Source organism: Gymnodraco acuticeps, unplaced genomic scaffold (assembly GCF_902827175.1).
Source record: "Gymnodraco acuticeps unplaced genomic scaffold, fGymAcu1.1, whole genome shotgun sequence".
Classification (NCBI taxonomy): domain Eukaryota; kingdom Metazoa; phylum Chordata; class Actinopteri; order Perciformes; family Bathydraconidae; genus Gymnodraco; species Gymnodraco acuticeps.
The window spans coordinates 4,795,335-4,823,334 of NW_022991180.1; the positions used below are offsets into that span (position 1 = coordinate 4,795,335).

At 39.7% G+C, this 28,000-nt stretch overlaps 1 protein-coding gene across 2 annotated transcripts; it reads right to left on the reverse strand.

Annotated features, from left to right (window-relative positions):
• LOC117560954 (carbohydrate sulfotransferase 15-like) lies at window positions 1-27,999 on the reverse strand. 2 transcript variants are annotated; one of them, XM_034238108.1, is made up of 8 exons: window positions 27,769-27,999; window positions 19,342-19,962; window positions 18,094-18,433; window positions 7,707-7,844; window positions 6,440-6,596; window positions 6,108-6,264; window positions 627-770; window positions 1-512 (listed from the first exon to the last, which is right to left on the reverse strand). In XM_034238108.1, exons 2-8 carry the CDS (start codon window positions 19,786-19,788, stop codon window positions 354-356), a joined length of 1,542 nt encoding a protein of 513 aa, XP_034093999.1. In that variant the 5' UTR covers window positions 19,789-19,962; window positions 27,769-27,999; the 3' UTR covers window positions 1-353. The 2 variants fall into 2 exon arrangements, with proteins under 2 accessions (XP_034093999.1, XP_034093998.1); XM_034238107.1 differs by having other exon boundaries at window positions 623-770.
• Between the last annotated feature and the right edge of the window lies 1 nt (window position 28,000).

Below are 28,000 nucleotides of genomic sequence, written 5' to 3' on the forward strand. Positions count from 1 at the left end.
ACATACCTCCATCCCTCATCCCTTCATCCCTTCATCCCAACATCCTCTTCCCGTCACCATCTATATTTAAACGGTGCATGTTTATATACTGCGTATACTAACACCTTAATTCCAGGTATCGTCTGGGGGGCCCGTAATCAGCCCACGCAGATCATGCAGGAGACGGAACCCCCACTCTGAGTCTCCCACTGCACGGACCATAGCTCGTCCTCCCAGATCATCCCTTCACCCCCCTCATATAATTCACATGTTACTTCAATAAACGTACAAACATCACAGTGTTGTGGCGTGGTTCCTGCTAGTGAAATGGTTCATGCTCCTTCAGGTGTTACTCCAGAGGAAGGCTTTATTGTTCAACACACTAGCCAGTTTATGATTAAAGGGTTTGTGAAATTCCCTGAGAAAGTCTCTGGTGGCTGGAAGCATAGGACCCAGGTTCCCATCTGCTCTCCTCCGGGTGTTAGAGATGGGCCGTTTGGTGAGCGCTGCCTCCCCCTGCTGCGACAGAGGGCCTGCAGGGAGGATAACAGAGTCCTTAACAATACTGATGTGAAGGCTTGAGGCAGAGACAACCACATGGAAAAACTGCCTGAAAGATAAAATGTGCTTTTTGGATACGTACCTACACTCAAGAAATCAAAGACTTTCTTGATTGTCACTTCAAGGTTGGCTGCGTAGTCCTCGAGTCGAAGAACTAGAATCTGCTCTCTGTTGAAAACTGTCAGCCAGTCCAGCAAGAAGATGATGTACATCCCTAAATGTAGCCTCACCTATGGGGGAAAAAGGTAACATTGTGAGACTCTTGTAGTGAGAACATTTGGTAAACTGTTGTTTCCAATATCAAAAGTGAACTTCAATGTCAAATGTCGAATAAACATTACAAATAAGTCCTTTTTAAGTGTGTGGTGAGGGAAAAGTCAACAGCAGACGCACATGTGTCTGTCAAAATAATGTAAACAATATTAGTTGAGAAATTGGATTTTGAGAATATAGCTTGGTGAAATTGTAAGCTTTTGATTTGTCAACAAAGCCAATGAAAACACACAATGCATATTATTTAATGCGCATAAGTGTCTTTAAATCTTTAAGTGTCAAACTGATTTTACTAAAAATAATATATATTTAGTAAAGTGACACCAAATACTTTTATATTTTACGCACACTAAGAAGTATTGATCATTTATAGATTTTAAATTCACTCTTCAAGTTGTTTAAATTCCTGACACAGACACTCAGAGTCCTCAAGAGGTCAGCAAAGTGCCACACCAGACTAAAAATAAATTGTTGTGGATTTTGAAAGCTTCATCTTCAACTCATCCATAACAGTAAACAAAGTCATGTAAACAAAGAGAACGTAATGGTGTTTTCTGAATGTTTTTGTTGGATTTGATGGATTCTGTTTCTGTTGCAATGGTTTCAGGTCGAGCTGATTGCTGCTTTTTACTGTAGTAAATCTGCCTGGATAACGGTGCTGTCACAGACATGTTGTGATTAGAGGTGACACCGACAGCGCTCATAACTCAGCTTCCTCCTGAGGGAGCGCTGCCGGATAGCATATAAACTGAGGTGACTCTGGTCAGCTAGTAGGTTGTATTTTCTCCTGTACAGAAGGAGAGTGCCGTAAATGTAATTTAAAACCACTCCACTTCATACAGACATACTTGCCTTTCTGGAAATTGATTTACCATTAGACCTGCTGTTGCTATGATGAAGCCATGGAAAGGAGGAGGATTTATGTTATGCCTATCCCTTTATTGGTTGAACAAAGAGATAACTTTGTGAGGAATTGCGGTATCTCCTTCTCCTTCTCTCTGTTTGTTTGTCAATCTGTTTGTCTGTCTTCCTGGCTGGGCGTGGTTGACCTACTTTCCGTTTTCCGCCAACTCACCTCCGCTCCTGTTTCTCATCATCACTGATTACCACCACTCACCTGCTGCTGCTTAAAACTCCGGTTCGATCATCAGACTTCGCCAGTTCTTCGTATACTCACAGTGGTAAACTCCAGTTCCGGCTGACTAGATTTTCTAGTTCTTTTGTATACTCTTCCTGTTGGATTTTTTCGTATGCTAATCCTATTCTGTTTTTTGCCTGTTCCAGAAACTACACATTCCATTCCGTCCTGCTTGCCACGTCAAGCCCAACCTCCGTCTCAGCCCTGCTCCACGTTGTCCCCACTCTGTTCAGAGTTTGCTTTGTCCCCTGCCTGGTTTTTGTGGACTTATTAAATCCAGTCTTTTTGACACTTCACCAAAGTCTCCGTCCCAGTGTTCTTGCATAGCGGGTTCAAGTTTTGTGTCTCTTTACAACACATCCTCACTCCCAGGTCGGCCTATGTTGACGTTATGTCAAGTCCCCTGTGTCGGCTTTTTCCAACGCAAGGGGGGGGCCTTAGCGTCCATTTTCAACGCAAGGGGGGGGGGGGGGGGGGCTTAGCGTCCATTTTCAGCTTTCCGGGATGTCCATATGCTTCTATGGACGCTCATGGAAGCACGGCATTCGTTTGTGTCGGCTGCCCTTAAAGGCAATGTGAGCGTCCATTCTCATTGGATAACGGAGAATTGTACACCCGGAAGTAAGTATTCCCCTTACTGTCGATTGATTTTACAGTGATATCTGCACTACTCATCGACTAAAAAATACCAGATTATCCTTGTTAATTACACAACATTGATTGGTTTAAATTGTGTGCAATGCTTTTGTATTTTTCCCCTTCGATTCGGAGAAACAAATATTTTTTCAGAGTAAAGGATGGCAGAAGACACTACACTACCCAGAATCCCCAGCTATCGGTTGGACTACACCATGTGCTCTGTTTGACGTCAAGTGATCTTCAAATTTCTCCCTGCAGAAAAAAAAAACATGGCTGAACTTCGTTTTATTCTCGGTGGAAAATGCCTATTTTAAAGTTAGTTTGGCCATTAAAATGCGTTTTGATGTAATTTGATGCAAGAAATATGAGTTGTTATTTCAGATTATGTGTGCAGTGGATGTACATGATCTTTAGTTTGCTAGTTATTACGAAGATTACTTCAGGAAATTCTTTCACACAGACATTTTGGGCCGAGGGCGACACCGTACTTCCGGTATCAACCATTTCACGCGAGGTTTATACAGAATATCATAGTCGATTGCCTTAATCAATATAGTCAACTCTAAAATACCACATATATGCATTGGCATGATAATATTATTGTGACAAGTGGGGTATTCACCTGGTGTTTCCAGAAGATAGACGTAGATGCAGCCAAAATCGACCGAAGGCCACTTTTGAGGGTCGTAATTCCATACATTGTACATCCAACAACCCACACAGCTCTAGTTTACGCTGGTAACGACCTAGAGCACACCCCTCAAGTCCAGAGATGTAATCCGAAGACATGCAGCGATTTCTTCGGTCGTTAATTCAGAAAAAAAACCTAGTGCGCTCTGCCTGGCAACATAAGCTAGCTGTTTATATTAGCATTGCCAGGATTTTTGCACCTCCAGAAAAATGGCGTCTTTATAAAAAAATATATGGCGCGCGTTGCATTGTGGGTAGCTGTGACGTCACTGTGTATGAAAGAATTGCGTCCATAACGTTTTCATTGTTACCAAGGTGGTTGCTAGGGACGCTGCTATCGATATTATTTCTGTTATGTTGTGTAACTGTTTAATGGTGTTATCTTTATTGCTACCCCCTTCCGCGTCAATGTATAGTGTTGGTCCACAGCGCAAACATATTAGTTTAACAAAATCCGCATCTAAAGATAGCCTACGTTATTTTCCCCTGTGCAATTCCAGTCTCACATCTCACAGCACATCGTCATTAACAAATACCGGAAACAGACCGAAAACATTTAAAAAAAAAAAAATAATACTTTATTCCGAGTGTGCTTGCTTTTCTCTTTGAAAGTCATCACATACCGGCATTGTAATACACGGTTCGGCTGCATTAAATATTACATATCTGCCGTAGTTCTGTATTTATAGAGCCCTGATGAGAAGACTTCTAGACAAACATGAGGAACTGAAAACGTGACGTGGATCATAAATATATCAGCCATTAAACAACATCTTACATTTCTTTTCACACAATACGTCTCCTTGCAGTATCAACACTAATTCGGCTGACTTTTATATTTGATCCAATTGGTAGATAGGCTGTATTTACACCATAAAGGTGCACAGCTGATATAAACGGACACCTAGTGGTTAAAGCATGTTATTGAATTTCATTATTTTTATTATTAGATATTAATAGGATCCCTATGAAGTATATTCATTACTCGTTATTCTCTACTAATAGTTAATTAAAGACTGTATATAATGACTATTTTGCACATCCCTTTCAAGATTTTCTAAGGTTTATTGACATATCATATAGGCCTACACAACTATGGTGTAGTTATGCATTGAATGAAAAACTTGGGTCGCAGGTTCCTCAATAGTGCATTACAAGACATCTATCAATATTTGTGCATACCTCCAGCAATGTTAACTATGTTGAAGCACTTATTTTAACTGATATTATACATAATGTATTATACTCTTATAAGATGTATGTAGATATTTCATCTCCGGCCTCGTCAGGTATTGAACAATCAATAAATAAAGAACACAGAATTGTTGAATATAAAACACAGAATTTGTGTGATTATACTAAATGATTTACAAATAAACACCACTGCATATTTAACTGTTACACATGCTGATGTAACGCAAATGTTCCAACTTGGGATCAATAAAGTATATCTTATCTTAAGCTGATCGATGGCTCCTGCCATATTTGCAAAATGTGCCTCTGAACCTTGACAAGTGCATGTTTCAGGCTTATCAATTAATGTAATGTAATGTAATTGTAAATTGTAAATAAAGCTCTTCTGACCTTAGCTGGCATGTGTGTATATATATTAATGCTGCCCATTATGGGCACAAGCCATTTTTACCCATTTATCAATTATATGTTTTAAATGTGAGTGTTTCCTATCCCCTAAACCTCCAGGGATGTACACAGTTTAATACTGGCAACTTATTATTATGGGAAATACGAAAACGTCTTTTAAAACTACAACTCCCAGTAGAGACGTGCCATAGATAGAGCACATGTTGCGAAACAGAATAGCCAGCATTTGTAGTTCTGGGGACGGGGTGGGGGAGGGGGGGACGCGGTGGACCCGTTCAAATCCAGTTTTGGACAGTCTGCCGTGGTTCCATCCCATTTCAAGTGCTGTTCGAGGCTCGGCATAACCCTCGGAGCACACTCTCCAATCACAGAGCTTGAGGACTATCACGGGGTTTGTCAAACAGAGCACATGGTGTAGTCCAAACGATAGCTGGGGATTCTGGGTAGTGTAGTGTCTTCTGCCATCCTTTACTCCGAAAAAATATTTGTTTCTCCGAATCGAAGGGGAAAAATTCCAAAGCATTGCACACAATTTAAACCAATCAATGTTGTGTAATTAACAAGGATAATCTGGTGTTTTTTAGTCGATGAGTAGTGCAGATATCACTGTAAAATCAATCGACAGTAAGGGGAATACTTACTTCCGGGTGTACAATTCTCCGTTATCCAATGAGAATGGACGCTCACATTGCCTTTAAGGGCAGTCGACACAAACGAATGCCGTGCTTCCATGAGCGTCCATAGAAGCATATGGACATTCCGGAAAGCTGAAAATGGACGCTAAGGGCCCCCCCCTTGCGTTGGAAAAAGCCGCCACAGGGGACTTGACATAACGTCAACATAGGCCGACCTGGGAGTGAGGATGTGTTGCTCTTTACGAGGAGCCTAACAAACTTTATCCTAACTCAAACTACTGCCACACTTACTACTGTAAACCAATGACAGGTAAATAGGCAGGCAAGTGTACTCAATGGGAAATATTTCAGGAACATTCAGAAAAGAGATGGACAGATTTTATGATTTAGTTTGGAATTTGGAGAAAACCGACTATTTTGAAGTATTTGGATGCATTTACTTTTGTTTCTTTAAAAAAATAAATGTATTCATATGTGGATATAGATGTTAAAAAGAAAGATTTAGATTTTGTCAGCTTTAAATAATAACTTAAGTATTTATATGCAAACTGATATTCAAGCAGGGAAAAGTGAGGATCCTTTCAGCTAACCGGCATAGAGTTGAAGAGGCTGATGTTGTAGACGCAGGAACGAAGTGATCCCTCAGACAGGCAGGACTGAAACAGATATACAGAGCCCACGACCTTCTGATGGAAGTCCTCTGCTGACTTGTTGGCCGTCGTGAAGTACAAGTAGTCCGAATAAAGTCTGGGAACAGAAGGAAACAGAGTTGTCAGCCAGTTGGAACTTCGAAAGGACATTTTACTGGACGGACAAAAGGTGTTATGATTTAAAACAAATATCCTCTGAAGGAAAATCTTTTAGAAGGAATCCAAAATGGAAAATCTGAATAAACACAGACCGATGGATTTCTCCACAGCACCTTTCTACTGGATCTCTAAGCATGATGAGGATCTTGGCGCCAGGCTGGACTGTGTGGATGAAGTCCTGGGCCAGGAAGGGGGGCTTGGCCCCCTCCCTGTCTGAGGGAAGGTAGCTCCAGGCCTGGTTGTCCCACATTGTGGAAGCACTGGCTTCACCTGTGAGGACATTGGCAGTCTAAGCATCACCTCGGGTTAAAAACAGTTCATTTAAAATGCAAGAAGGGCTGACATTTAGGCATAATACATTAAAAGTTGAGATTGAATGTTGAATACATGAGAGTAATAAATTGACTAAGATTTGGGAGCCGGGCTAGGCCTCAGATAACCTGCTAATCTACTTATACAGACACCCTTTTCCTTCCCCTCATCCATTTTCCTTACTACCTCATCTCTACCCTCATCCCTTTATCCCTCCCTACCTCTCTTGGACCCTTCCTCCCTCCATCCTTCATAAATTCATCCCTCGTTCCCTACATCCGTTCACTTTAAAATAAATATTGTTGAGGTCCTTGCAAGTGAAGCCTTACTTATCTGAAAAAACGATGCCCTTCAAATGAACGCTTAAAATGATTTGTGACCGGGCACCTTTTAGATTTCTTTCAATGAATTACATTTATTATCAGTACCAATACAAATACATAAGACAGTTTGATTTACTTCAGAAACCAAGGCAAAAAGCCCATTTTTAAAGAAGAACACCTACAAAACTAAGTTAACATAACAGATTGACCCTCATAAAATCAATACTCTACTCTGAAAAAAAGTCATTGTTAATTTAGGGGTATTATCTAGTGTCTCTCGGGGCCAGGCCCAGAGTTTGTGTGAAGCTCATTTATAATCACAGATGCATGAAGACTGAATAAAGGTTGTTGTGGAAGAAACGGGTGTTTTAAATTCCTAGACCACAGAATATCTTTAATATCGTGTGCGTCACTGAAGTGCTCCTGTGGTCAGAGACACTTATGAAAGATCCACTGAAAAATAGCATGCCAATAAAGGGAAGGAAAACAAGAGACACCTGTGATTTGAATCATGGTCAGAATCCAAGTGTTCGGCAGTTCAAATGTCCTCAGAAGAAATAAATGAAGACTTTAAAGGTTATTCCATCCGCACAATGGACAGTAATAACACCAACCACACACACACACACACACACACACACACACACACACACACACACACACACACACACACACACACACACACACACACACACACACACACACACACACACACACACACACACACACACACACACACACACACCTGTTATTAGTGTGCGGTGGTCTCCAGATGCATTTCCACTGATTCCTTCTTGGATGTTTTGGGCAGCCAAGTCAAACAGATCCAGGTAATCTTCCACAGGAAAACTTTCCTGGAAGCCATCTTTGAAACGAATATAACCTGAACCCCAAAAAACACCAACATAAAAAGTGTTATTATGCACACTTTTATAGACATCAAAGCATTTTACTACATTTCACAAAATGATTACATGCACAAACAATTAATATTCAACCACTGCATACAGGAAATGTTATTTGAATAATAATATTTCCTGTATGCAATATTAGAATAGAGACAAATAACAGTAACTCAAATTAAAAGAGGGAATACAATGTTTGCAGATTTGTATTATGAAGCATGGCAGTGCAGTTTATCTGTGTTTTCTCATAGTATTGATTTAGAATATACAGTTATACATTTGGTTCTCTTTCTTTTCTTTTGATTATGGATTCTGAATCAAGATTTAATGCTTTGAACCACAGAGTTTTTTTAAATAAATTGTCTAATGAAACAGCATCCTAGCAGGCACAAACCTGATTGAATACCAAAACAGTTGCTTCTTTTATTCAATTAATGTACTTTACAGTGTATGTTACGCTTATCTTTCTTACAGTGCAGACGCTTTTCTGCTTGCTCCTGCCTCTGCTTACTTTTTATGCTGATTTTCCTATTCTTATTCTCTGAAAACTTCGAGCAGCGGCTCCTGGACATCAACTTATCACTGGGACAGTTCATCTTCGTAAATAGACGGAGGGTTTCAGCCATATTTCAACATTTTTAGCGTGGCCTAGCAACAGCTAAAGCCTGGTAGGCTACTGCAGGCTATTTAGCTTAAGCTAGTTGGTAGCAAAATGCCTCCGTTCTCTACAGATGACTTCCACAAACTTATACAGAAGATAGCTGTGTTGGAAATGAAAATGCAACGGTTGGAAGTTAACGTGGAAGTGAATGTACTATGTTGTGGGAATGACACCACTTTACCAGTGTTGCAAAAATAATGGAGAAGGGTATGCTAACTCACAGCTAGTTAGCAGCTACAAGGATTCCAAGGAACAGGAAGGCTGTGTACTGGGTAATAAATCTACAAGTGGTAGTCCTCCCTGGAACTCTCTGGGTGCAAAGCGTAAGAGTAAATCATTTCCATGGGATTTGGGAGGACGGATAACAGGCAGAGGACAGATAACAGGCAGAGCCCAGCGCTCTGAAATCTGTGATGCGACCGGCTGGCCTGCATTGTTATCACCCAGGAAGAGCACCTCTTCAACCCCTATTCATACTAGGAAACAGCCATGGACAGCTGCTAAAGGGAGAATTACAAACAATCCTCCTAAACCACCAAGTGTGCCAATCCAGAACAGATACGCTCCGCTGACCGAGAACCGGAGATCTCTTTCTGATGACCTGGATAACCTGTCCTCTTCACACAGCAGGGTAAGGACCAATAGCTACTCCAAAAGTAAAAGGCTAGAGGGAAAGCTAACGACTGGGCCTGAAACTCTGATTGTGGGTGACTCTGCTGTAAGAGATGTAAAAGGTATGTGTAATAAGAACAACACCAAAGTACTCTGTTTTCCCAAGGATGTGGTCTCTGACTTGGCTGAGAAGATCCTGCATATTGGGGCTGAACATCCGACTGTGAATAATGTGGTACTGCACATTGGAACAAATGATGTTGTGAAACAAGAGTCAGAAGTGCTGAAAGAAGACTTTAAATGTTTGTTGGAAACTGTCAGCTCTCTAAATGCGGAGGTGTTCATCAGTGGCCCTCTACCGCCAGTCAGAAGAGGAGTGGAGAGATTCAGCAGATTGTTTGCACTGAACACCTGGCTTTCAACTGTCTGTACTGACCAATCTGTTCATTTTATTGACAATTTTAACTTTTTCTGGGATCGTAGACATCTTTTCAAGGCAAATGGAGTTTGCCTGAACAAGTCAGGAGTGAAATTGTTTATCTCTAACATATTCAACTGCCTGTGTCATCAATCTGTTCCCTCTGCCAAGGACAAGCGGCAAGAGGAATCAAAACAGGAGAAAGACACAACACATCGTGCAGAAAACCCTGAAGAAGTATCACTGCACCCGCCTGAGGAATGTTCTGATTATGGGAGACCTATGAGACACATGGAGTCTCCTCTGCCCGTCACACCCCCCCCCCCCCCCCCTGTCAGGTCTTTGCCAGGAAAAACATTTTTAATCAATGATTTTATAACTGAGCACAATCTTGATTTTATGTTTTTAACGGAAACTTGGATTGAACAAAATAACAGTGCAGCTGTCCTTATCGAATCAACCCCTCCCAAATGTAGTTTTATGAGTGAGGAAAGAATGCAAAAGAAGGGAGGTGGAGTTGCTATTTTGTTCAATGATTCCCTTCAATGCAGGAAGACATCTTATGGGAACTTTGCTTCTTTTGAATATGTGGCCCTTCAGCTGAAATGCTCCTCTCGAGCTCTGTTCCTAAATATCTATAGACCACCCAAATACTGTGCAAGCTTTTTTGATGACTTTACTGAACTGCTGTCTATAGTGTGTATTGACTTTGACCGTCTAGTCCAGGGGTGGCCAACCCGCGGCTCTCGAGCCGCATGCGGCTCTTTGCCTAGTTTCATGCGGCTCTTCAGTTCATATCGAATTTTATATGTGTGAGTTTGGGGGAGAGACACTGACTCCTGACTAGTGTTGCACGGTGTACCAATACTTGAAAGGTACCGCAATACCCTGCCGTTAAAAACGTTACGATTCCTCCGTTTCATTAGTAACGGTACTTTAAGAATGACGGAGAAAAGTACTCCGGTGAGAAAGCGCTGTTTTAATAAGAGCCGTGTGTGTTCAGCGCTCTGCTTCCACTCCCTGCACTGCAGCCGTGCCTGCAGCCCCTCCCTTCTCAAGCACGTTCTAAGTCCCTCCCCTCTTTCGTGCACGCGCTAGCTGCCAGAGCATGTGAGAAAACGAGAAGCATGGCTGCAAGTGGGAGTGCAACTGCCGCTGCGCCTCGGCCTGTCTGTGAGACATGTATTAATTTTATTTAATACGAATTCTTGTCATTTATTTTATTTATTGTTCTCATTGTTTAAAAGTTTGTGTTATGGTTCTGGTGTGAAATAAAGCACAATAATTACATTTAAGACTGTTTCCCTTTTTTAAGAAAAGTATCGAAAAATAATCGGAATCGCAATTCTTGACTTGGTATCGAAACCAAAATGTTGGTACCCTGACAACACTACTCCTCAGAGTTAAACCTAATATTTAGTAGGTCTGTTAAGTATCGAATGCTGATAATTCTGACGTAATTTGGCCGGTCAAAGTTGTTTGGGCTCGGATAAAATCGCTCCGTTACTTTCGTCCCGTGTTACTTTCGTCCCGTGTTACTTTCGTCCCGGCTCTCCCTACGTGTGTATGTGTGGTGTCATGTGTCAGTATGAGAGGATGCCAGCGCGTCTAATTTGGATGTGGCCCAAGAGCCAATCACAATAATACCTGCGATGCAGTGAACCAATCACCTTTGAGGGGGGGAAAACCTATCGTTGATTAAACATTATCCAGTGTTTCCCCTACCATTGTCTTGGAGGGGCGCTGCACCCCACCAACGGAGCCCCGCACCCCCCCTGAAATTCAAGGTGTTTAAAAAATATATATAATTGTATTTATTTTAAATATATACATAGCACCAAATTGCAAATAATCTATAACTACTGTCACTTTTCACATTGAACATGTGCTCTTTTATTAAATAAACTAAACGCTTTCATTTCAAGTTGTGAGTTTAGTGTTTTTGACCCTAAGAAACACTGATGCATTAATCAATAACAATAATCCACAGCTCCTCTCTCTGCTCCAGAGGATTTAAAAAATATATATCCCAATGCCACAAAAATGCATCAGTGACATGGTTGAAATCTTGTCTCCAGAAAACAAAAAACTGAAACAAGCGGTATCAGTGTGTTTGATGTGGCTCTTTGCAGTAACATAGAAAAAATGTGGCTCTTAACCTCTGACTGGTTGGCCACCCCTGGTCTAGTCATTGTTGGTGATTTTAACATCCATGTTGACAACCCCCAGGACAGAGGGGCTAAAGAACTGTTTTGTGTTCTTGATAACTATGGACTGACTCAGCATGTGACGGAGCCCACGCACAATAAGGGGCACACTCTGGACTTAATTATCTCAAAGGGTCTGAATATCTCTAAGGTTGTGGTGACTGATGTTGCACTCTCTGATCATTCCTGTGTGTTCTTTGAGAGCTCTATTTCTGTTCACAAGAATGTTCAAAAAGAGGTAACCACAAAGTGATATTTAATTGAAAATACTAGGGAAATGTTTACTCAGAATTTTTCTTCCACACTTGCCCCTGCTAACATCTCAATCTAATCATCTAAATTAGCTAGTAGATCATTTTAATTCAAAAATTAAAAATGTTATAGATGCCATTGCTCCAACTAAGGTAAAGGAAGTGACTGGGAAGAAAATATCTCCATGGAGAAAGGCCATGACCGTGAGAGCAGAAAAAAGAGAGTGTCGAAAAGCTGAACGTAGGTGGCGAAAAACAAATCTCCAGGTTCACTTTGAAATCTATAAAGAGAGACTTGGCCTTTATAATTTGGAATTGAAAAACGCACGACAGTCTTTCTTCTCTGACATCATTACCAAAAACAAAAACAATGCACGTGCCTTGTTTGCTACCGTCGACAGACTAACTAACCCCCCAGTGTCAGTAGCCTCTGAATTTCTATCCACCAGGGCATGTAATGATTTTGCCTCCTTCTTCACTGACAAAATTCAGAATATCAGACAAGCAGTCAGTGCCTCTGCATCAGGTACAGCAAATGTGTTGTCCCTATGTCCACCTAATATCAATTCAAACACCATGACACAATTCCATCAGATTAATGATAAAAACCTAGAGGACATTATTCAACTTCTGAAATCCTCCTCCTGCTGCCTTGATATTATTCCAAGGATTTTTCAAAGATGTTTTTCATTGGATGGCCTCAGATCTACTTCATATAGTAAACAAATCTCTTCACTCAGGTATTTTTCCACAGGCCCTGAAAACTGCAGTCATTAAACCGCTCTTAAAAAATAATAATCTAGATGCTTCAGTAATGAACAATTACAGGCCCATATCAAACCTGCCATTTCTAGGTAAAATCATTGAAAAAGTTGTTTTTCAACAGTTGAGTAATTTCTTGCATTTAAATAGTTGTTTCAATGTGTTCCAGTCAGGCTTTCGTCCAAACCACAGCACTGAGACTGCTCTGGTAAAGGTCTTCAATGACATCCACTTCAACACAGACAGTGGCAGAACTTCAGTGTTAGTATTATTAGATCTCAGTGCTGCGTTTGACACTGTTGACCACAACATATTACTAGACCGACTGGAAAACTGGGTGGGACTTTCGGAAACAGTTCTAAATTGGTTTGAATCCTACTTAAAGGACAGAAACAACTTTGTTTCTATAGGTAAATACAAATCTGAGTTGACAAATATGACATGTGGGGTACCTCAAGGCTCCATCTTGGGGCCTCTTCTCTTTAACATGTACATGCTACCACTGGCTCAGATAATGAAAAACAACCAAATAAGTTACCATAGCTATGCGGATGACACACAAATGTACGTAACAATTTCACCAGGAGACTATGCTCCAATTCAAACACTGAGTAAGTGCATTGAACAAATCAATGACTGGATGTGTCAGAACTATCTCCAATTAAACACAGATAAAACTGAGGTAATGGTTTTTGGAGCCAAGGCAGAACGTATAAAAGTTAGCGCTGAGCTTCAGCCTGCAATGTTCAAAACAACAGATAAAGCCAGAAATCTAGGTGTAATCATGGACTCTGACCTGAGTTTCAACAGTCACATTAAAACAGTTACTAAATCAGCCTACTATCACCTAAAGAATATATCTAGGATTAAAAGACTAATGTCACAGCAGGATTTGGAAAAACTTGTCCATGCTTTTATCTTCAGTAGACTGGACTACTGTAATGGTGTCTTTGCAGGTCTCACTAAAAAATCTATTAGAAAGCTGCAGCTAATTCAGAACGCCGCTGCTCGAGTCCTCACTAACACTAAGAAAGTGGATCACATCACTCCTGTTCTGAAGTCTTTACACTGGCTTCCTGTGTGTCAAAGAATAGATTTCAAAATACTGCTGCTGGTTAATAAAGCTTTGAATGGTTTAGGCCCAAAATACATTTCTGACCTCCTGCTAAATTATGAACCATCCAGATCTCTCAGGTCTTTAGGGACTGGTCAGCTTTCTGTCCCCAGAGTCAGAACTAAACATGGTAAAGCAGCGTTTAGTTATTATGCTCCAAATATCTGGAACAAACTCCCAGAAACCTGCAGGTCCGCTGCAAATCTGACTACTTTTAAATCCAGACTAAAGACTTTTCTTTTTGCCGCTGCACTGTAACTTTTATCTTTTAATGTTTCTTTTATTATCTTTTCTTTTTAATGACTGATTTTAAATGCCATTTTCTTAATGTCTTTCGTTTTTTGTAAAGCACTTTGAATGGCCTTGTGTTGAAAGGTGCTATATACTGTAAATAAACATGCCTTGCCTTGCCTATGTTATACAGTTAGACCTGTCTTTCAATCTACTAGCTTCCACCATCATCCTCAACATATTAAGAACAACCTGATCTCACCAGAATGCGTGACTCCACCACGCAACCTTAACACCGCATTGCGTGGTGGAGTCACGCATTCTGCTACATTTACGTGTCGGCACCACGCAAAAAACCCCAATGTAAAGTGAATGAGGCTCTTTTGTCGTGGTGCACACACGCATTTCTACAACGTCCCGCAGTGAGCTTTTATTCTATAAAACGTTTTTTAAATCTACTTTATAGCTTGTAGTAACTCACAGGAGGCTTCTTTTATTTTATTTGTATTCATAATAATTTTTATTTGTCGTCAGAATGTATTATGGTGCATTAGTCACACATTTTTGTTCTCAAAAAACAGTGCATTGTGTGTAATACAACTGTGATTTTTATTAAATTAGTTAGTTTTTAAGGAAGGCCAGAGCTTCAGCTGTGTCAATAGATTGTTCCCTTTAGTTAACGTTATTTAAAAGATAATGATCATGTCCCCTTTATTGTATTACGAGCATCCATTCCCATTGGATAACGGAGAATTTTACACCCGGAAGTAAGTATTCTCCTTACAGTCGATTGATTTTACAGTGATATCTGAACTACTCATCAACTCAAAAACACCAGATTATCCTTGTTAATTACACAACATTGATTGGTTTAAATTGTGTACAATGCTTTTGTATTTTCCCCTTCGATTCGGAGAAACAAATATTTGTTCGGAGTTTTTGGATGGCAGAAGACACTACACTACCCAGAATCCTCAGCTATCGTTTGGGACTACACCATGTGCTCTGTTTGACAAACCCCGTGATCAGTCCTCAAGCTCTGTGATTGGTTGACCTCCAACTGCATTCCAAATGAAAAAAAACGTTTCGTAAAAGATAAAATCATACTTTATTCAGCAGTGCTTGCTTTACTCTTTGAAAGTCATCACATTAATGCATTGTAATAAATGGTTTGGCTGCATTAAATATTACACATCTATCGTAGTTCTTTATTTATCTACAGAGATCGGGCATCAGAATAGACCGGAAACTATTCTTTTACCGTTCTGTTTTAATTTCACAATAAAGTTAGTAGTAATAATCTGTTTTGATATTATTGTTTTTTATTAACTACTAGACCGCTGGGTCATGTTAAGACCATCTTTTCTGTGTTACTGTGGGTTTTTTCCATCGCTTTTGTTACAAATATCAAAACAATAACAACATATATCCGTCGTAAACTAAACCAGAAACAGCAATATATTTTATTTTGTTAACACTTTAAACTTGACAGTTTTTTAACCCGCACCTCCTACTGGTTAAAGCACGTTATTACACGTTTGGAGTAATTGCAATGCAGGAAGATTATGTTGCTTTTTAATGACTGTTTAAAATGCATTTTTCTTAATGTCTTTCATTTTTGTAAAGCACTTTTGAATGTGTTATATTTGATGAAAACATTTAAATATTAAGAGTACATACAAAATAGTGGGAAAGTAGAAGGTCAATGATATAAATATAGAATAGAAAATATCAAGAAGATACTGTAAATAATATCTACAACAAAACAGTTTAGTGCCTGATAGGAGGATGTGCAAAACAGACAAACTAATAAGGCTTTATTTAAACATTAAAGAATACTTTAGGCTAAGGTCTTCTTTTAAATAAGAAAAAAGCTTTGGGGGTATCTATCTACAGATACATATTAAGCCTGACAAAGTGCTTAACGTCTAATATATTGCATGGTTTGTTTTGGAACTTGACAATCAACTTTCCTGCAATGTTAACTATGTTGAAGCATTTATTTTAACTGATATTATACACATTAATTATACTCTTATGTAGATAGTATAAGAAATGTGCAGAATATGACAGTTTAATGGTGGAGGTACACACATATTGATAGATGTCTTGTAATGCACTGTTGAGGAACCTGTGACCCAAGTTTTTCATTCATTGCATAACTACACCGTAGTTGTGTATATGATATGTCAATAAACCTTTGAAAATCTTGAAATCTTGAAAGGGATGTGCAAAATATCAATTATATGCAGTCTTTAATGAACGATTAGAGAATAACGAGTAATGAATATGCTTTATACGGATCTGCAGATAAATGTTTAGTCTTCTCGAGCACCAACTATCAAATATCTCTCCTGATTGTTGACACTTGACAATCACCTTAACTGAATTTTACTCAGGTGTAACTAAAGTCTGATTTAAGGGTTGTTTATATTTCACATCATTAATCCAAATCTGTAAAGTAACTAAAATAAATGTAGTGGAGTAAAAACACCACGTTAACCTTAAAGAAAGCCCTCAGGATTATAAAAGACCCCCATCACCCCAGCCACAAACTGTTCTGTCTGCTGCCGTCTGGCAGGCGGTACCGCAGCATCCGGACTAAAACCATCAGACTCAGGGACAGCTTCATCCCACAGGCCATAAGACTATGAAACACCTGAACTTAGAAACAACATCCATAACATTCATCTGGCTGCTACTTAGAAATTATTTATCTAATATATCATATTCACAATGTAGTGACTGCTTTTTTGTCTTTTGTTTTCTTAGTTATGTTCTCTTTTATATGTGTGTGTTATGTGTTATGTGTAACGTTGCTAACTTCTTGGCCAGGTCAGCATTGAAAATGAGATTGTATCTCAATGCTTTTATCTGGTTAAATAAAGGTTAAATAAAAATTAAAAAAGATTCCAATCAATCTTGTATATAGACTCTTATTGCACTATTTCACTATTTTTTCTGTGTATCTGTTGTATTGTGTTGCACTGTTGGAGGAGCCTGCAACCTAAGGGGGGGTGGGGGGATAGGACACGTTCGATTCCTGTTTTGAATAGTGTGCCGTCGATGGGTTTCATTCCATTTCAAGGTGCTTTTTGACGCTCCGTGTAAACTTCGCGCACTGCCACTCCAACATCCAATCACAGAGCTTGGGACTGATCACGGGGTTTGTCAAGCTAAGCACATGGTGTAGTCCCAAACGATAGCTGAGGATTCTGGGTAGTGTAGTGTCTTCTGCCATCCAAAAACTCCGAACAAATATTCGTTTCTCCGAATCGAAGGGGAAAAATACAAAAGCATTGTACACAATTTAAACCAATCAATGTTGTGTAATTAACAAGGATAATCTGGTGTTTTTGAGTTGATGAGTAGTTCAGATATCACTGTAAAATCAATCGACAGTAAAGAGAATACTCACTTCCGGGTGTAAAATTCTCCGTTATCCAATGGGAATGGACGCTCGTAATACAATAAAGGGGACATGATCATTATCTTTTAAATAACGTTAACTAAAGGGAACAATCTATTGACACAGCTGAAGCTCTGGCCTTCCTTAAAAACTAACTAATTTAATAAAAATCACAGTTGTATTACACACAATGCACTGTTTTTTTAGAACAAAAATTCGTAACTAATGCACCATAATACATTCTGACGACAAATACAAATTATTATGAATACAAATAAAATAAAAGAAGCCTCCCGTGAGTTACTACAAGCTATAAAGTAGATTTTAAAAACGTTTTATAGAATAAAAGCTCACTGCAGGACGTTGTAGAAATGCGTGTGTGCACCACGACAAAAGAGCCTCATTCACTTTACATTGGGTTTTTTTGCGTGGTGCCGACACGCAAATGTAGCAGAATGCGTGACTCCACCACGCAATGTGGTGTTAAGGTTGCGTGGTGGAGTCACGCATTCTGATGAGATCAGGTTGATTAAGAAACACCCTCCCCCTCCTGATGACTTACCGAAGCGTCTCCTGGTCCACCAGTGCGGCTCCTTCATGGTGTTGAACTTGACCTCTGGGTGCAGCAGCAGCCTGTGGAACAAGTCCGTCGTGCCGCACTTCGGCTGTCCGATGATGTAGAAGTACGGTAAGCAGCGTAGGCGAAACACTTTGCTTCCTCTGTGAAATAAGTGCTGCTGGAAGTTAGTCCTCAGGTGGTCACACACAGTCTTGAAGGTCTTTGAGCGCCGAGTGAAGAGGTTCCTCCGGTACAGATCAGTGCTGCGTTCACTGGAGAACTCCTCATACCAGCAAGGGCTCTTAATGCCGTGCAGGAAGTGGCGAGGAAATACAGAGAACAGCTGCGGAGAGGAAAACAACTAAATGAAGGCACCATACACTTGACAAAATACTGTAAAACACACTATCAGGATTGGGAGAAGTATTTCATGAGGTTATCTAAATGGTGACATTTTTCATGATCGTGAAGATGACGTCTTACACAGCGCATTCTATTTTCTTTAGAAGCGTCTTTGAATTATGTAATTTAAACTCAGCAGTAACAAGTTGTCATTAAAAGTATCAAAACATTCATAATTAAATGCCAAATTACATGATTTTGCAGCTTTTAGTTGCATTAGGTTGCTTTGAAAGACTCAACATTACTATTCATGTGTCAAAAACTAAATGGTAGCTTGACTTAATGACTCACTTGTGTGGCTATCTCCGTTATTGTAATTTCAGTGTTAATGTCTGAGTTGCCAGTCATACAGACTGTAAAATGATGGAGGGTAATGTGGAGAAGCATGATGAGAACATACACTAAAACACAGGATAATTACAGCACATTAGCACATAGTAAACGCCAACAGAGTGGGTCCTGAGCAACACTCTGAGCAACACATGAAACGTGATATTTACCCAACAGTTTTACGAACTTTGGCTCTAAGTGTAATCAACACCTCTGTCAGTCTCAACAAACACTGCTCATTATGAACTTCACCAAACAGGCATTTACTGCAGGGTTAACCCTACGCTGTTTGTTATTTGTGCGTCTCTTACAGTTCACTTTCTTCAACAAAAAAATAAAGCAATCATAGCGGTCTCCGATCAACATTTTCCATTGTAGCCTTAATGATAATTTACCAGCGTGTTTTTGAGAGAAAACATTGCATAATCGCAGTGTGGAACCATAACAAAAACATCCCTTATTTTAGTTGGCTCACTCTTCTACAGCAAAATGAGTCAGACCAATTTTCCACAGACTTACATTGGAGTCCGTTCCAACGACATCCTTTTCATCAGGCACCTTCCTGGGTGTGTATTCCAGTTTAGAGCTGATATTCTTTGCCAGCAGTTTCATGTCTATTAAATCATTTCCAGAGGGAGCTTCGGCTGCTGCTGTGCTTGTCAGGATGACCACAGGTCTGAGCTGATAGGGTGAGGGGGTGAGCAAAAGTCCCTTCCTGTCCCACGTTAGGATGTAGGAAGCCGTGATGAGGAAGGTCAGAGTCAAGCCCATCAGGAAGCTAACCACTTTCACTTTCGAGATGCTCCTCAGGTTTCTCAGCGACCACTTGATATCCAGATTTGTATTCACCTCAAACGATGTCCGGACGGGCCTTTTCCCATAGTTCTCAGCCATGGGCAAGCTGTGGAGGCTGTGAGTGTAGTCCATGTGGGTGTTGCTCCCATATTTGCAGTCCGATAGTGACATACTGACATAGAAGCGGAGTAGGCATGTAAAAGAGGAGATGTATTCCCTCAAAGAGCTCAAGTTTCACCTACAGGAGGTTTCATGTCCTGATGTGTCCATTCTTCAAAGGTTTCAATCTGCAGCTCATCATTTGTCTTCATTTCTTTCTGGCTCTGCAGTCTTCAGGAGGGCCTCCTGCAAATCAGAAACAGTTGTGAAAAACATCAGGCTTCCTACACAAACATGAGCAGTGTAGCTTTCTTTGAATTATTTCAGTCATCTGTCATAATTCCTAGAGAGGTGGTGTAAAGATGTTTTAATATTAGGGTATTTTAGGGAGCTTAATTCCCCTCTGAGGCATCAGTTTTGCATTTGCAGCTATATTCAGAAGCATGCAAGATGTTTGAGGTCAGCTGCAGAGCGTGTGTGGTCTTGCTGAATGAAGATCCCTTGCTTTATGATGAGGGCTATATAGCACACGCAAGGACAAGCTCTATTAAGAGACTTTCAAGGTCAGAATAATAGTTACTCTGTAATTCAACACTAAAAACACACGATTATTCTGTGTGAGCTAAAAGCCCGCTGAGAGCTTTATTTTGTTAACCTGGAAATACAATTTTCAAGATCAAGGTTTTTCACTGAGAGAACCAAGTGAGGTATTGATACAGGTGGACACGCAATGACGCAAGGGCACGCGTTTTCTTTTCTTTTCCCACCGCATAAATAAAAAGAAAGTGTGCATTATTACTTCTAATGCTCAGTGCAAATGAATTCCAGACATTGAAGCGTAAAATGTTTTTAAAACACTTCTCAGACACTTCCTCAGCCAGTAATGTATTCCTTTTGTTGCAGAGTTCTAACAATCCCATAGGAGCTGTGAATGAAATCCTGCACCAGTTGTAGTGAACTCTGTAATTTAACAATGTTTTTCTTACTGCACAACAGGGGCCTGTTAACGTGCTGCCAACATTATGGAACATGTTCACACTTACATCATTAAAGGTGCAAATTCTCAGTCAAATTGAGTGCTACTCCATCTTAATCACGTTAGGTGACAAAACTGGATTGAGTTCAAAGAAATAAACTATAAAGCTGTATTATGGGAAGTGTAGGATCAAGTGTTGAGTACCCCTTTAAGACATTTTCAGGCGTCATATTTATAGCATCTAAACAATAATTGCATGCTTTTGACCTGTGTGCATGTAAATTCTTTCTTAAGCAAATTCTGCATGAGTGCGGACCTGCCGAATGTGTGCTCAAAGGACTTTTCAAAGGCAGAGTCCATAATGGGACAGCTCTGAGCCCTTCCAGACATACAAGGAATGCATGGCAATATCTGCAGGCCTGCGTCGGATTGGACAAATACCTTTTTGTAATCCCTCTAGTGTGCTATGTGCCCCATTTAATGAAATATCTGCGGTGCGTTATTTAAAATGTCAACAACTTACTTGCTTAACACTACTTTGACATCTACAGTGGTTAACAGTTTTAAGTTATTTGTAAAGGATGCTGCTTCTACCAATCCTGATATCTGCCCTAGCCCTGTTTTAATTATGTGTTAAACATCATATTTCTGTTCTCTTATCTCATTTTGATCATGCCTCTGCATTTGTATTTCTACAAATGGAGGTAATTGATATCTGAAGCCATAATACATCAAGATTGATGTCTGAAGACAAATTCCACATGAGAGAGAGAAGAGAGAGATTTGTAAATGTGACAGAGCATAAAGAGGACACTGAGTCAAGGGTAAATCACAATATGAAGAAATGAAGGAGCAGAGATGAAAATGAACAGTGTGAGAAAGAGCAGGAGAGATATAGCCTTTTAGACCTCTTAGGCCAAAAATCGATCTGCGGCGGGAAGAAAAACAGCAGGTGGGATTGACTGAGGTGAAAGTCCATCATCAAAATCCTGCTGACTCAAAATAAAAGCCTGCATTCATCATTGCATTAGAGGCCTTTGTTGTCCTAAGTGCACGAAATGTCAAGACTAATTTATCAAAGACGGAATGAGATATTACTCGTGTTGCTAATCGTATGGGTTAGGTTGTTTGTTAGCTCATCGGAAATCTTGACTCAAGGCAGAAAATAAGGCTCAGAAAAGACTAAATGATTCCAATCAGCCTCAACTGAGTCTCTGCTGCAAAGAAATGAAAGCGATTGAAAATCAGCATCCCTGCAGAGCACTTCCAGAGACAAAAAGCTGCATGCTGTATGAAGACGTACTGCTCAGTTTAGCATATTTTTTGTTTACATTTCAGCATGAAATAGAGCTTCTACGAATGTGAAGAACACCTTGAAATAATCCAACATGACGAGGACACAATCTGTTACAAGAACCATCACTCATTATACACAAACTCTCACATTTACTGAACAGGTTTTAATCATGTCTTCATGTTTGTAACTGTGTAAACACATCCTGACCTTGTACAGTACACTCTGTGACTGGGACTTGGCTGAATCCCAGCGTTGGGAAATGGGAGGTACAAGAGAAACTAATGCCACAAAAGGAAATAAAACGGCCTCCCTGTTGATGGGGAAGTCAAACAAAGACGGATGGGATACCAAACTGCAGTGATAATAGAACTTACTTTGTGTGGATGAAGAAGAAATTGAGAGTCAAAATGATTTTGAATAAACCTCCTCGCTGGGAGTTATCTTTCTCAGGCCATTTCCATAATCAGATAATGAACACATTTCTGGCAGGAAATCTAAAAGCTTTCTAAGAGCACAAATATCTCAGGAAGTGGACTGCATCCCTCCCCTTCTTTGTCACTCCTTACTAAGAGGAGGTATGTGCAGGCATGGCCGTATCTACCATTGAGGTCACCGATGTCCGGACCTCGGTAATATTTTCCGAGCTGTGTATAACAAAACTTGTGAAATAATTACACTAAACGGGGTTCTTTGTAGTACTTCTATTTACTGACCATGGGGGCGCTGCATAACTACGTAGCCTCGATTAAAGCAAACAGAAGAAGACGACATGTATCAACAAATCACCGCAGCCCGGACTTGTATCGGAGCAGCGGAGGAGTGATGAGGTATCTACTTGTGTTTCTGTTCCTCAGAGGATATCATATGAGCAGCAGATCCTGTGTGAACGCTCTACGTTAGTCAGTGGACGTCTGACAACATGCACACTAACTTATATTGCAGATATAGGCTATGCTTTGGTTTAAATTGCGTGAATAAACTAGCTAGAGAGCTAAAGTTAATTACATTCATCCAATGTCAGAAGGATTACCTTTAACAAACGTTGTAATGCTTTTCTTTTATTTCAATTTGAGTAAAACATTGAAGATATAACATTGTATTGTTTTCTTTTTACACTGACTCAGATATAATGAAAAGACTACGTCAGTCAAAGCTCAGCTTTGGTAAGGAAGAGACAGGACAGGCAGAGAGAAATAGAGAGAGTGAAAGTGATGGAAGTCAGGGAGGAACTGCAGGTATAGTCACACAATAATAATGTAGGCTTAACAACCCCATATCTATCTATTTATCTATAACAATAGTCTTCATTTACAATAGGCATAATTTTAAAACATACATCTATTGCAGTTATGATGTCATAATAACATACAATTGTATAAAACACAATTTGCTTACATCTTTGTTCTCTTTTGAGAATCAAACAAAACAGATTTAAATAAAAAAAGAATGCAAACAAACAAGTGAAATGAACTAAATTGCTGAATTGCTTTTGATTCACTGGCAGGAGCGACAAGTGAAGAGGAGCAAAAAGTGAACAACGAGGGAGAGATTGAACAAAGAGAAAGCGTAGAGGACAGAGAGAGTAATGAACAGGAAGAAGACAGAGAGACTCAAGAAGATGGAAGAGAGGCTGTAGGTTATGGAAAGGAGATAGACATGGAAAATGAATGTTGACCAGTGGCGAGCCGTCAGGGCCCTCTGTGAGGGCCTAAGATATTCTACAAAATAATATTTTAAAACATTAAAACAAATTATATATTTTTTAATATATTTTTTTAGTTATATTTTTCATTAGTTTTACCAAAATAACTTGATTTAAATTGTAATTAAAATAACATTTCCAAAGAAATAAATCCTTCGAATCTGCCTATTCAGTTTATGTTGGAATGTGAAGAGTTAAATGAAAGAAGCTCGTCTCTGCAAGTTACTGTGAAGAGAGGAGCTGTTGGACGTCCAGGCGGTCCAGCTATGAATTCACAGAGGGCCCCGCTATAGTAACTGAACGAGAGAGTAATGTCAAATGACAGTACAATTGACCAATCATATCTTCCCGCTAAATGGGTGGGTGTTATTATCACGGACTTTATGACAAGTTCCGCCCGCTGTGAAACGTTTCTTGTTTCCATAGCAACAACAACTTCCTGTCAACAGCGTTAACTCGCCTTCAAAATAAAAGCATGCCAAATTACACTTAAGACATACAACTGCAACGAAAGTAACAAACACAATGCAATATCCTTTTCAATTTCAAAGAACACAAATAGGGTTATTTACAGGTGTTGTTTTGTGTGGTAGAGGGTCGCTTTCATTGATGCGTTTTGCACCCCGGGCCGTTGTTTTGATATTCCGCTGAAGTATACGCTGTGACGTAATAACTCGAGGGAAGGGGTGGGGGTCAGAGGGCCTAGGTATAAAAGTCACGGCTTGCCACTGATGTTGACAATGTTTTGTGATCATTTTAGCCTCTTCTGCATGTCCAGATCATTAATAGTAACAATCAACTGATTCTTATTATGTATTACACTTTCAAAATAATTGATGCTGACATTGTCAGCCCACTGACATGGTTTGAAATCGATATATTATCCAATTTGTGACCCCCCATAGGACTTAAAAAGCACCATAACTAGATCATGAAAATCCCAAAAATCTCGGGGGGTATCCCCCAAACCCCCCTAGCATGTTTGGACCTCGGTATTTAGGAAATCCTGGATACGGCCCTGTGTGCAGGTTGAGTTTCTGTCACTGGAAAATGACGGTTGCCATCTAAGGAATTTAACTTCTTAATCTGTTAAACAAGCAGGCGGTTGAAGCATGAGGACAGTCTAAACAAAGCAGACGCATGCTAAGAAAAGCTCTAGAAATATTAAACCTCTTGTGTCTGTCTTGATCAGCCAGGTCACCACAATCCACACCAACATCTGGGCTGCAGATGTTGTCCTCTCAAGCTAAACGGTGTATTTGTTCATGCATCTAAGAGTGTATATTTGCATGCATGTGTTTTTCTAACAGGAACAGGTTGTTTGCTTTAGCAGCGCTTTAAAACCGATGTGACAATAATAACAAGCAGAGAACACTTGAAAAATGTTTCCTACGGTTTAAAGAGTGTGAGGGAGAGGGGCTGGACATGTCTAAAGGCAGGAGATGGATCTGAGGTCATTTAAAGAGTATTTCCAGTTTATTTGTAATAGAGTCTACCTTAACTTCTGGTAAATGTCCCACATTGCAAAGTAAAAATACAGCAAGTATGGTCTGGAGAACATGTTCCAGACTCACTACCAACTTTGTGACGCTCAGTAATATGTTTGCATTGTTGTCGTTTTTTATCTCCACCAAGGTGGTTATGTTTTCAGTTGGATTTGTCAGTTTTTCCGCAGGATTACTGAAAAACAACTAACCGGATATTCATGGGACTTGGTAGAATGTAGGAGCATGGGCCAATGGAGAAATAGCCCATTTATTGTAAAAATATCTTAATAGATTTAATTGTTGAATTCTGAGAAGGCCAATTCCTTTTTGTGAAAAACATCTGGCCACAGAGTACTTGCACATGTCAAGACCCAATTGATCATAAGAGAACATCAAATAAAAGGTTTTGGCAAATAAATAGCAAATGATTTTTGGTTGATAACACCATAATTCAAGTATAAAAAACAACAACAATTAGATCACATTCTTTCCACTGATTTGCCTAATCTGAAGGTGGAACAAAGAGTGTCAAAAGTTCAGCTTTAACTTAAACAAAGTGTAATGCTCTTCTCAAACCTGAAATATGTTTTTGTTGAGTTGCAACCCCAAGAACATTTGGCTGTTAATTCAGCCGTTAAAAAAACGCTTGAAGATAGAATCAGTCAGCAACGTTCACATGCTTCTGTGACAACCTACTACTATAAATCCTGTTTGCTTACACAAACCATGACAGTATAACATGTAGCAGCTTGATCAGGGGATTTATTTGTGAACTTCTGTGAACATCAATCTGTTCCCACACTCAAAATCCTCTTAAAGGTGTTCGGTAAATCTAATAAGTAATCACATGTTTGAAACCTGTAATTACACTGCAATTGTTGCAGCATTAACATAATGATGTGTTATTAATCACTTATAACTTCTGTTTCACTTCAAGCATTGCCCGATCTCACGTTCTAATGCTTTTAGACATTAGGGAAAATATTTGTCTTGGTTGATGACTCATTCGGGGCTATACTGTAGCTTTTCTGCAGCTAATTAAAGACAATTTCATGAACTTTTACTTTTGATTTGAGTTCTTTGGAGATATCAAGTTCAAACATGCATCATCGGATTGCAAAGAAAAATAAACAAAGAAGAAAAATCCCAGAGAAAAACATCATCAATCAGGGAAATTACAAGACATTTCGAGCAGGAAAACAAGGGAGTGACTTCTGCAGATAAAAGTTTGACTTCAAAGAATCATCCATTCGAAAACTGAAATACTTTAGAGCCAATCTTGCATTACTGAGAAGTGTTAATCTCAAGTAAAACACGAGCAACTCTTGAAATAGAAACACAGAGTTGTTGCCAAAACAATTTGTCATCATGCAAACCTCCCACATTCCCAATGCCCTCTGTTACAGAGTATTTTTCTTCCATTTGTGGTGGACCCCTAGAGTCCAGTCTAAACAATCTGATATGGCTCAACCCCCTCGCTCTCATACTTGAAGCATTACCTAATCCTCCAAGCATCAGCTATGGCCACAAGAGGCATGCTTTGACATCTCAGCAGCTTCAGCCAGACATTTGTTCAGAACACTCGGGTGGCAACCTTCTTGCCAAGTAAACCTGACAGTCCAGAAGCAGGGTTATGGTTTAGCATGTGGAGAGGTCCTCCTTCACATTCCCTCAGCTTTCTCCCTCCAATTAACAATAACTGAACTGATTTCGAAGCTGCACTATGAGTCCACGGAGGCTGGTTTGTTCTAAAGGTCATCTGCCTAACTGTCAGGAGGACCGCTGTGCTGTAGTCCCTCAATAAACTAGAATGGGGAAAGCAAGGGGAGGAAATTGAACTAAATGTCAAAAGGAAATTGTGAGCGTGTAAACATCTCACACATCAACTACAAGACCATAAATATAAAAAAACGACAATGAGCTGGAAGCGAACAACGCTTGTTTGCTGGGGTGCATAACAGGAATCATGTAATAGAATAAATTATCCAGGGTCTCCTGTCAAATATTGAGATGTTTTGTAGAATGCTTTGGTTTGTTATCTTACAATAAACAGAATAATAATGACAAGATAAGCGCAAGATGTTGGGAGTGCGTGTACAAATGTTTACAGCAGTTTATCTTTGCCTCATGACACTGTCCTGTTTTTGGTTCAGTCTTCTAGACCAAGAGTTTACCCCCCTGGAGACATGACACTAAGATATTCTGCAGCTGTTCACGGAGGGGGAACATTTAACCAGGAAGACATTAGTTTCAAGCATTGTCTTTAACCCACATTGCATTGAAAGACTACTTTCTGGACACTTATTAAAGAATTGTATGCAGTATTTTGATTATATATTTGTCTTTCCTCATTTGTTATTAAAGTTTAGGCTTCTATGGGCTGCATATGGCTGTCAATACATAAACAGATCAATATATACTGTCACAATGTCTGATAACACATTACCACTATTTTAAAGATGTATTATAACAACTATTAAAAAGGTGAGAAATAAGCAACAAGTAAAAAACTGAGTGATCAACTATTAAAATAACAAACAGACAAACAATCTTTTTGTAACAGATTATCTTGTTGAACGGAGATACTCACACTGGAGTTGAGTCGGTTCAATCCACGCGCCTCTTGTGTCGCCGATCACGATGGTGAGCACCAATGAAGGCAATGAGAACCACCTGACGGCTGTCTGTTTAATACAATAAGTGAAATAAATGTGGAAATATCCTCAATATGAACGGTGTTGACAGACGCCGGCTGGATTTGCACGCGGACTTTCCGGAGTCTCCATCTGACTGAGCTTTCCTGCGTGCGACACACAGTGAGG